The sequence below is a fragment of the Contarinia nasturtii genome, unplaced genomic scaffold, assembly GCF_009176525.2.
Source record: "Contarinia nasturtii isolate CC-2019 unplaced genomic scaffold, AAFC_CNas_1.1 Cnas_scaffold_1371, whole genome shotgun sequence".
Taxonomy (NCBI): Eukaryota; Metazoa; Arthropoda; class Insecta; order Diptera; family Cecidomyiidae; genus Contarinia; species Contarinia nasturtii.
In genome coordinates, this window is record NW_022198708.1 from 2462870 (window position 1) to 2474848 (window position 11979).

Sequence of the window (11979 nt, forward strand, 5' to 3'; positions counted from 1 at the left end):
ATTTTGTCATCTGGATATTTCAGCTCATCTGGATGACGTTAGGTGATGATACGAAATGAAAACAATAGAAGTGATTGTTATAGTAATTAAGTATTTTTATACATATACAATACAACAATCACTTCTATTGTTTTCACTCCGTATCATCGCTTAACGTTATCCAGATGAGCTGAAATATCCTGATGACAAAATCCAAATATATTGTCTGTTTCTAAATAAAGCTTCCGTAACACTACCCAAGTAAAATAAAATCCCGTTTCAAACTGAACAAAAAAATATACATGTATACTTTTTTTATGATTGTTCGTACACACTCTTTTTTTATCACACAGATTTCCAACATTGGAAGCATCTGTTGAACAAAAAAAAAAAAAATATTTTTTTTTGTGAATTCAGACACTGAATTACAATTTGATCGTATTAATAATAATGTTTGAGTTGTTTTTGTGAAATAAAATGAAGATAAAAAGAATCGTTGTAATACATGTTTTTTGGCATTTTTGTTGGCAACATTTCCCCAATAAATTGTCTGTAAATTGTTTTTAAACTGAATAAAAAAAATAAAATAAAAAAAGTACCGTGAAATCTTCAAACGAAAAAAAAGTAAAAAAATTAACATTTACTCATAGAAATGGCAACAGTAATAACAACCATGCACGTACAACTAGTTTCAATCACCACACACACATAACGCGAACATTTACAAAAATACCAACAAACAAAATTATCAAAACTATTCTTAATGCCAAACTAATTAATCAAACACATACACAATGATTAAACGAAAAGCCAATTCCATGTAGAGGAGTGAAATATTTGAAAATAACAAACCACATACATACACTGATAGAGAGAGAGCGAAATCCTTTCAGTTTTAATAAATGAATTATTCGATGCAATTATTTGAAGAGATGAAGGACAGAAACAACTACAACTACTTCATGATAAGAAAAATGGAGAAAATTTAAAGACAAATGCAAAAGGAAGAAAAGCATAAATGTTTGAAATGATGAGTAATCAATGGCTTTGCTGTTGATGGCATCATCGTGTCTCTCCTTTCATTCCTTTACAACTCTTTTTTTTAGTATAAACTAATGTAATGACGTTGGAGTTACAGAACAAATTAAAAAAAATCTACAATAATTAAAATGAAATGGCAAAAAATTAAGATTAAATATGTATGAATAAGCATACAATTTTATCCAATAGAATAGTTTAGATATTATGATTATATTACTATATTAAAAGGATAAATACATTGCATAATACACTTCTCCTGAAAAAAAAAAAAAACCAAACAAACGGAATTATTCAAACATTCAGAAAAGAAATAACCTCCTCCCGCTCTCCAACCTCAAGAAAACATATAATTATTTGGACACACTGTAATTTTGAGATTTCCAGAGAAATACAAAGAAAACAAGAACGCATGCAGTTGTGCAGAAATGTCAATCCAATGACATCATTGTCAAATATCATACAAAACTCATTCCATCTCGTATTGCTGTTCTGATATTTTCTCTCCTTCAATACACACACACATACACTCTCATATACAGATGAAAATAAACCTGATTAAACATATACACATGATTTCTTTATGCCTAATTGTAATTTTTGCCAAGGTTAATGATAGAATATTACTAGTAAGTCCCATCCTGAAAAAATGGTACTTGGTTTTGGTTTCTAATCCATCGACATAATCAACAAACACACAACATATTTTACAATTTAAAAAGAAAAACAAGTGATGAAGACGAAGAACGAATGGAAATGAAGAAAATGAATGCAATGCAATACCTTTTTAATTAAGCTAAAATATTCTCTAAATTCTGTTCGGAAAAGTTGTTGTGTAAAACGTGAATGTTTTCAATTTTAATAATTGTAATAAGGACAAATCCCAATAGCAATGGCAAATGTATTCCATAATCGGTCTTTTTTTTTTGTGTGAAAATCAACATCGAACAAAACGTATTCAGATAATTCAACCCAATGAACCGAACATTTGAAATACCACAAATAAATGAAATGATCCATTGATTTTTGAGAATGCATATAAAATCAAGATTTTGTTTTAACAATGATTTGAAGAAGGAAAAAACATTAGAACAGACAAAATTACAATACTTATAAAGCGAATAAATAAGTGAATATACGTTGTTATACACAGTAAGAAAATATCAGCCGACGCTATACGCAAAACCGACTGGTACGAGCGTTCATACGTTTTTACATCTTTTACATCTAGTGACCATACGATTTTTCGACTGTGCGAAGATAGCACAAAGAGTAACGAATCAGTCGAAAAATCATATGGTCACTAGATGTAAAAGATGTAAAAACGTATGAGCGCACGTACCAGTCGGTTTTACGTATAGCGTCGGCTGATATTTTCTTACTGTGTATATATTATAAAATAGGTCCATCCTAAAATATGAAAGCAACACGATTCGATTGGAATATGTGTGTGCGCGCAGAATTTCAACATAACTATTTTCATATATCTCTGAGACGAGCGATAGCCCTATATCGACTTTTAGAACACAAAAACTTATTAAACTTAAACAAAAAACAACTGATAGTCGTGAACAATGGAAGAAACAATAAATTATTTTATCGTAAACCGAATTTTCCTCAACAAATCTATATATATATATATTACAATAGTTCGAATAAATTCACATTGATTGATTACATGTCTCTCTATTTGCATTTACTGCAAATTATGCGGTGCATACAATTTACATAATTACATTTTAAACGAAAACATCATTAAAAATGCATAAATTGTAAAAAAAACAACAACAACAAATCAATCAACCGAGTTGATCAAATAGCGCCGAAAATCGAAACGAAAAGATAAAATATATGAAAATCGTACACATTCACAAAACCGATATTTTAAATAATAAAATATGTTGAAACACCTATTTCATTTTATATACATAGTATTTATTGGCAACATAGAGAACTGAAACCAACAAAAAAAAAGAAACACACACAATCACATTATTATTATTGCCAATAGAAATAGCTAAAATTAAAACCGTTTATTTTACCGGAAATCACACATTTAAAAAATGACAAAACAACAAAAACAATACAAACACGGACATATATTAACATATTCTTAAACCATAAGAAATCCTCCTTCACCTTCTAAAAAAACACGGCCAAAAAAATACAAAAAAATTCCTTCAATTTTTCATGTGTGTGTGTGAGAGAGACATCCATTTTGTCTTCAGTGTAAAACTTAACGTTCATTCTGTCTTAATTAATTACAAATTTAATAAAAACTTAAGAGGAAAAATCAAAATAAAATTGATAAAAACAACAAATTCTTTGGTGGCTTTTCATTATTTTTGTAGGAATAGAAGCTTTTTTTAATTCTTAAACTAATCAGTTTAAACAACAAAACATGTGACTTTTTTTGATGACATGTGATTGACAAATTCTTCTTAAAAAATTTAGAGACATTATTTTTCACTATGTTTTATCATTTCGTTGTGAATCCAATCAAGGTATAAATAAATGCGTGTGTACACATCTGGAAAGCCTTTGCCACACTGAAATTTAAATAGTAACATTTTGGTTAAATATTTTTTACATTTCGAGCAATGAAATGAAAAAAAAAAATAAGAACTTAACGGGTATGCCCCACGACACAATTCCAATCAATGTTTTGTTTTGAGGATTGGTTACGTCAGCCAATGGACCACCTTTTTATTCAAAATTTCATTGAAAGAATTTAATTCGTAATTAGTAATAATTTAATTAAAACGTTGATATATCATTTACCAGAATCACCATAGCAAACTCCGAAATTAATTGGACTTATTGTGCAAATATGTGTCTTGTGCACGTTTTCACGCATTGGATGCATTTTAAAGTGTTCGGTACAACTGTTATAGGTGAGTGTAGAAGGTTTTCCAAATTTTAAAATATCGGACATTTTTCGTTGATTTTTTCTTGATGGACTCTTTAAGAGAGTAACATGAAATTGATCACATTTTTGAGACATTGATTGTACTAATCCTAAAAATTATTCATAAATAATTAAAATACTTACAGAAGTGCTACCCCAGCCAGACACGATGACTTGCTCGTATCTAGGCAAATCATGTGTTGGCAATGCAATTGGTTGAATGAGATTTGTAAAGACGATTTCTTCGGCAGTTCGCAGCAATGCAATGTCATGCATACACTTTTTTCGATCGTATCCAGCATGATTGCTAATTGCTGACAATCTAACGACGATACCATCATCATGAAGTTTTAAAGCTCCGACAACAGCATAAATATACTGAGGTAGTTCGTACATTTCTTGTGTACAATGTGCAGCGGTCAAAATAAAACGATTGCTAACGATTGCTCCGCCGCATAAATGGACCTTTTCAAAATAACATCGAAGCGATACTTGATACGGAAATTGTCCTTGTTCTGCATCTTCACCACCAAGTATACGAGGATATTCGTCGATTTTTTGTCGATCCAATTCTATATCGGCCACAACACATGCACCACAAACTATCAAAATTATTAAGTTTATACACTTCATGGTCACTCACAGAATGGAATTCTAAATTATAAAAATATATGATTTGAAATGATAAAATAGTGGGGTGATAACGATTATCATTTGCACGAAAATTCATTATCATTTTTTTGGCACCGTTTCAACAATTTCTCATATAAATAACAAAAAATATTTCAAATTCGATTGAAGTACGTCCGAATGTCGGTGATAACGAATTAAACTTAAGAGAGTATTTACACGATGACGAACCACGTTTGAGTGTTAACCTTCAATTTGGTCAAACCTTATCGAAAAACAATTGAAGTTCATTTATTGAACTCATTATTTCCTCATATCTAAAAAAAACTACATATTCATTCTATTGACGTTTTTATTTCCCATAGCCAGAGTTTCTGAAGATTTACATGCTTTTTGTGTTGTGCTCGCGCCAAATTCAGTTACATCGAAAGTTTGGTTCTTTTTTAATTTTGATTGAGATTTTCCATTTCGCTTTGAATCCAATCGAGGTATGAATAGACACGAGTATAAACATCTGGCCATCCTTTTCCACACTGCAAAATAATCAAAGTTGAATGAAAACACTTACATTGACCATATTTCAGAAGAAAAAAAAAACTTCATTGCAGCTAATAGACCAATTGAGTAGCATACAAAATTTTATGAAATTTTCGCGAGAGTCAAGCGCAATAAGGGCACACTATATAAACGCCATCTATTAATAACCGACTAACTACAATGTAAATCAAACGTATCTGTTTCCCCTTTTTATTTACTCCCTTCTCCTCTCGCTATACTTTTACATTGTAGTTAGCCTGTTTTACAAAGATGTCGTTTCTGTGTAAGATGTGTGACGTCACAATGTATTTATATAGATAGCGCTCGACTCTCGAATTTTCGATTACACAGCAGTTACAGAAATATAAAAAAAGTACTCTTACAGGTATGCCCCAAGATATTATGCCAACCAATACTTTATTTTCGGGATTTGAAGAATCAACCAATGGTCCACCTGAGTCACCATGACATATGCCAACATTTATTGGGCCAATTGTGCATAGTTGTTTTTCGTTTATGTTGTACACGTATTTAAACTTTTCAAGGCAAGTTTTTTGGCTAATTGTTGAAAGTTTGGTGAATTTCAATACGTCAGACAATAATGGTAATTCATCTGTGGATGGACTCTACATAAAGAAAATATTAACTATTATCGATAGATAACTCGAGATATTTTTTGAATTTCATACATCGAAACACTTACTGATGTATAAAAACACTTACTGATGTATACCCAAAACCAGATACGATAACGATATTTTTCTCGTCGATTGAATCGTTAATTGGAAGTGCAATTGGTTGAATAAGATTTGTGAAAACAATTTGTTCGGTTGTACGTAGTATTGAAATATCATTTAAACCAATTTTATCTCCATTATCGTATGCTGGATGATTGATGATATGTGAAAATCTAATATGTACACCATCATCGAAACGGTATATAGTTCCAATAATGCCATGTAGATACATTGGTCTAGAGTGTTCGGCTTGAGTGCAATGTGCAGCGGACAAAATGAAGCGATCGCTAATAATGGACCCGCCACACCAGTGATCACCATAAAGACTAAAATAGCTTCGCAGTGAAACTTGATATGGAAATTGCCCTTCATCTGCATCATCGCCACCAAGTATGCGGGGAGATCCGAAGATTTTTTTTGGTGTCAATTTTATACCGGCCACAATACATACCGAACAAAGTATTAAAATATTCAAATTTATCAGCGTCTTCATGTTACTGTTTCTCAGTGAATTGTCTATTTTCTTAGCGGTTTTACACTCGTTTCAATTATATTCCGAATAATTTTAGTAACCCGCTTTAGAATCTGTCTGAAAGTTAAACCACAAAATCACAAATGAAAATTGAAAGTAATTGTGGACGTTCCCTTATAAAGATATCGAAAACACACACAACAACAAGCATTCAGGTGAACAACGTTCCATTTTATTTCTTTATTGTTCGTTCTTCAACGAATATCTTATCAGTATTACAGTATCAGTTTGGTTACACATTTAATCGCAATATAAATTGCATTCAAAGAAAGAATATCCAAGGTACTTCTAAATTGCTGTATGTCAAAATTTGGCGAATTTCAGTGAAATAACTTACTACCCATGTAATTCATTTGCGGAGTAATTTTGACGATGGCGGGACTGTGTGGAGTTTGGCGGAGATGACATACAAACTCTGTGTGTACGAGGGTAACAGCACATCTATGTGTATCATTCTTACGCAGATGATTAGTAACTTAGCTGTGTGTACGTCTACTAAGATGTTCGTTTGGACAAAATAAATCTATGAACAGCAAAGAATGCTGTTGCACTCGTACACACAGCATTTGCATGCTATCTCCGCCGAACTCCGCACAGTCCCGCCATCGACAAAATTGCTCCGCAAATGAGTTATACGAGGGCGACTATTTAAGTTTCTTCAATATGTATGTTTTAGTATTGCCCGATGCAAACCATTGTCATATTCGTAAAGTTGGACATTTTTCATGACCATTTGACTTAACAGGACGAATTTTAGTTTTGTGGTATGGCCACGGTGTCAGTTGGAAAAGGTCAACTTCGCAAAAAAATGAAATTTACAAAAAAGATTATTTCTCATAAGTTTTCAAAAAGAGCTGCCTGCTCAACAGTATTACTTCCGACTCAAGTCGGGGTATGGGAAGGAAGTACCATGCCTTGCCACTGTATACAACTGGTTCACTGAATCCCATCGTCATGGTGCTCGCTACAGTGATCAATTGCGAGATGGTCCTTCGAAAATTGATGTCATCGAGAAAAACTCTGGTGCCGATTGAGTTAGGATCGAAGTTTCTTTTACAGTTAAATTGTGGTATGCCCAAGGATCACAGAGACTCCAATCATTTGGTTCTTCCATGAATTACAACATGAAAAAAATAAATCTTTACGTGTCAACCCACAGTTGCTCAAAAATCGATTGATTTTAATCACATCCAAAAAATCATAACCAATTTGACATAGGATAATAAAAACACGTCTATACGATCGCAATAGAAGCCAAGACATGATTCCAGTAGTTTGGACCTGAAACAAAAACTTGGTTGACTCTCTGAGTCTTCAAACATGAACACAATCGAACAAAAGTTGTTCGTTTGTGAAGTGATAGGGAAAATCGGACCTCATTATTTTACAGTGTTATGTGTCATGTTGCTATCATGCCTTTAGAGGATGAAAGGTCCTTCAATGCTGAATAGTACACAACCATTTGATTGTCAAAAGTCATCACGGGAATATGGAGACCAAAACTCTGAAACTTATGATCCCAAAACATGGCAAAAAGAAGCCCATCAAACAGTCGACTATTTGACCACCCAAAAGATCGAATTGATGCACAATACTCCGTGTACGAATTATTCGGGACCCCTCTGTCCACCAGAGACCAAAATCAGTTGGATACAATATATTTTTCGTACTTGAAATTAGGTGCATATTCAAAAAAGTGCACTTTTTGGAGTGTCATGTTTAAGCTGCTGTCGTAGCCATACCACAAAACTAAAATTCGTCCTGTTAAGTCAAATGGTCATGAAAAATGTCCAACTTCACGAATATGACAATGGTTTGCATCGGGCAATACTAAAACATACATATTGAAGAAACTTAAATAGTCGCCTACGTATGGGTAGTAATAATATGTTTTTTTAAAAACGCAACTATTATTTTTGTACTTTTAAAAGTATACCATCTTTTTGGCTTGTACAAAAAAATTCAGTCGAAAAAATACGTATCAAAACCATATTTTAAAAAATATAAATGAGTTTTTTCCTCAGGTCTAGTAGTAGAGGTTAAAGATTGTACACTATTCGGGCTCACTGTAATGGATGACGACTTTATCCGTATCTGCCACGGATTCGTATCCATTATAGTTTCTTTTGATTGTTTTTTTTTTTTTGTAATAAATGGAAGAAACTTAATATTTCAGTCTCCAGTGGTGTATGTATGTAGAGAAAATGGATCTTTTCCTAGAGTTTTTTCCTAGGTTTTTGTGCAGGAGAAAATCGAACCTGATATTCATTTTGTATGTAATTGAATTAGGTTTCGAAACACTTCCCATAGGAATAAAAATGGTAATAAGTTTCAATGTCTGAAAAAAAATATTGCAAGTTTGTTCGTCCACCTTAAACCTTTATTTCTATCTGTTTTAATTAAGTAAAATGATGGATAATTTAGGCAAAATGAAGCGACCGAACTTTGTTTAACATATTCGGAATCAATTATAATGTCCTAGTTTCTTACGATGATTGTTTTGTTTTACAACTTCTTACATTTTAAGTTTTCATTCTTGGCCATTCCACCCAATTTTTGATCACTACCCTCAGAAACTATTATCTCTTCCATATTTAGTAGAAATAAAATAGTTTTAAAGGATGGGTGGTCAAATTCTTTCTCGAAATTTGGCTTTTTTAACCCTCCTAGGTATAGTTCGAAATAAAAACAATATAGGATAGTTACGGTCTATTAGACCGTCCATACAAAATACAGGAAAACCATACAAAAAACAAAACAAAGTCACACTTTTTTTTCAAATTTTTGTATTTTTCTTTTTTGAAAACACTGAAAGAAGGTTAAAAGTTAAAAATAGGAAAGATTTTAAGAAAATTATCAATTTGAATCATCGTAATCATTTACATGAAAGCGTTTTTTTTTTTGTTGAAAAAAAAATATTTCGTTAAAAAAAATACTTTCTCATGTAAACAAGTATTGAAATACTGAATGGAAATTGGAAAAACTTCCGATCGATTTTTCTCGCGTTTCCGATGGGAAAATCGAAAAAAAAATTGCCAGCATTGTTATCCCCGGTGTGCTCGACTTCTAGAACACTTTGAACCAGGTTTGGGTCCACCTAATCTGACCTAATCCACAGAATTCTCTTCTAGCTACAACATCTATTACTGTAGAAATCACCTATCGATTTTTCTTATTCTCTTCAAAATATCACTTAAAATTAAGTGAAGAGGATGCAGGGATGAGAATTATGAACAGTAATCTGAATAAGTAGGTACAAAACACTTCTTTCGAAGTTCTTTGCGTGACGCAATACTGTAAATCTGAAAATGTTATATATAAATTTGATATAAATTTTTAGTGACGCATACGCTCAAATATGTACCAAATGTTATTATTGCGACATATTGCAAAAAATAAAAAATGAAAATAATTGCTTTAGAGTAAAAAAACATCAGATTTTTCGTTCGAAGTGAAACATGAGTTATTCAAAAATAAAGAAGCTCTGTTCTAACATTTGAACATGTCAATCATTTTGTGTTTGCATTTTAGAGGCGACGCAATAATAAGATTTTGTACATATTTGAGCGAACGCGTCACTGAAATTTATATCAGAACATTTTCAGATTTACAGTATTGCGTCACACTGGGAACTTCGAAAGAAGTGTTTTATGCTTATATCAATAGTTTTTTTAGTATGTTGATGACAAAGTCATAACGTTAAGTGTGTCGAGACTTGATTTTATGACAAAATAAATGTCAGATTCTGTTTTCTTGTACCAAAAAAACCCCAAATACCAATTTTCATTGCAATCGAATTAAAGCCAATTTTTTCCGAAACATCATTCCAAAAAAAAAGGTTTCAAGCCGAAAAATCTAAAAACATTGAATTAATTTCTCAAAACCATTTAATTTCTCGGATCCGAATTGTGTAATATCAGTTGTCAAAGTGAACAAATAAACAAAGTAAAAACCTAGTACATTGCAGTTGATTGCTAAGATATTAAAATATTAAAATATAGGTGGTCGCTTGAGTTCACACTTTTACCAATTTTCACCAAATAAAAGAATGTTGTTGTTTCAAAATGTGCATATCGGCTCAAAATTGAGTGTCCTTTCGATCTATGAGGAAAAAAGCCAAGCCAGTCATACATTTTTTCGAGATAAATGTCGATTAACTTCGATTTTTATCGATTTTTCCCCATTTTTCGAGGTCTTGTCATTCTCATCTAACCTTTTCCGCTGAATTTTTTATTCAAAATTTCTTTATTGCTTCATCAAGATGACCTTAATGTCTTTCCAATAAGCTAAGAATGGCGTGATTCTTTTAAAAAAACACCGTATACCTGTGATCAAAAATGGCCTAAAAATTGAAATTTGCCGAAAAAACATTTGAACTTCGGAATGAAATTTTTTCTTAAAACGAATTTTCCCAGAGATGACACATACGCCAGATCATCCTCAGTAGGCACAAATGACGGTTTTTTTTTTTTTCAAAAAGTAGTGTATATTTCGGTGTATAAGCAAAATTTTCGGTATATCACGATTTTATTTCGAATTTTTGGTGTATCAATCTAGTGTATGAGATACACATCCATAGGACTTCGATATAAATGTGAAATAAATTAATTTCATCCATAGGACTTCAATATAAATGTGAATAAGATTGATTTTAACCATAGGACTTCGGCTCTCTGTCAATGGTCCCCCAAATTATCCATAGTCAACATCCATTCATCCATGGATAGATTTTGTTTTTAAAAGGACTGGATAAGTAATATCCATGGATGTTTTTTTAATGGATAAGTTACATCCACCATCCATCATAAATTTATTCATGAAGAAAAGAAAGAGAGAGCGAGATTCACTTGGATAGAGGAGAGTTATAGTGCATCCATGGATAGAATAGATGTTAGTTTATCCATGGATGAGTTATATTTTAAGGATAAATAAATAAGTTGGATTTCAAAAATACGAATGAATGGATAAACTCTACATCTCATTTGACATTTCATGTGAAGTATTCGATTAGTATATAGAAATACTGGATGATGGATGAAACATCTGATTCATTTTGGATTTGACAAGACAGATCAACGAGTTTCAATTTTCAGTTAAAAACATGTATTCTATTTTTTGTCAGTTTTTTATTATATTTTTATTTCAGTTCGAATTGTTGAATTCTGAAGTTTAATTCATTAAGTTAATTGGATGTTGGGTGGTTTATTCATTAATCCAGCGTCCAACCACATCAAGGATTAAAAGCTATGCAAATGAGTGGAGACACTGAGAAGCCAGTGAGAGTGCTCTCTGAGAACTCAAAACAATCGAGAGTTTGGAAAAATATTGAAAATTGTCGATTTGGCAGAGGGGCATGTGATTTGAAATCATTAGTTCGAAAGGAGGTATTTATATGAAGATTAAGCCAATTCTAGGTACTAAAAGTCAAGATTGAAAGTTGTGCAAACGAGTGGAGACACTGAGAAGCCAGTGAGAGTGCTCTCTAAGAACTCAAAACAATCGAGAGTTTGGAAAAATATTGAAAATTGTCGATTTGGCAGAGGGGCATGTGATTTGAAATCATTAGTTCGAAAGGAGGTATTTATATGAAGGTTAAGCCCATTCTACGTACTAAAAGT

At 32.0% G+C, this 11979-nt stretch overlaps 1 protein-coding gene across 1 annotated transcript; it reads right to left on the reverse strand.

Annotated features, from left to right (window-relative positions):
* Positions 1–3338: 3338 nt before the first annotated feature.
* LOC116345861 (coagulation factor IX-like) lies at positions 3339–6469 on the reverse strand. Its single transcript, XM_031775576.1, has 7 exons — positions 5816–6469; positions 5476–5718; positions 5001–5088; positions 4070–4563; positions 3799–3979; positions 3649–3719; positions 3339–3566 (listed from the first exon to the last, which is right to left on the reverse strand). The coding sequence occupies exons 1-7, from the start codon at positions 6320–6322 to the stop codon at positions 3477–3479; spliced, it is 1674 nt and encodes a 557-aa protein (XP_031631436.1). The 5' UTR covers positions 6323–6469; the 3' UTR covers positions 3339–3476.
* Between the last annotated feature and the right edge of the window lie 5510 nt (positions 6470–11979).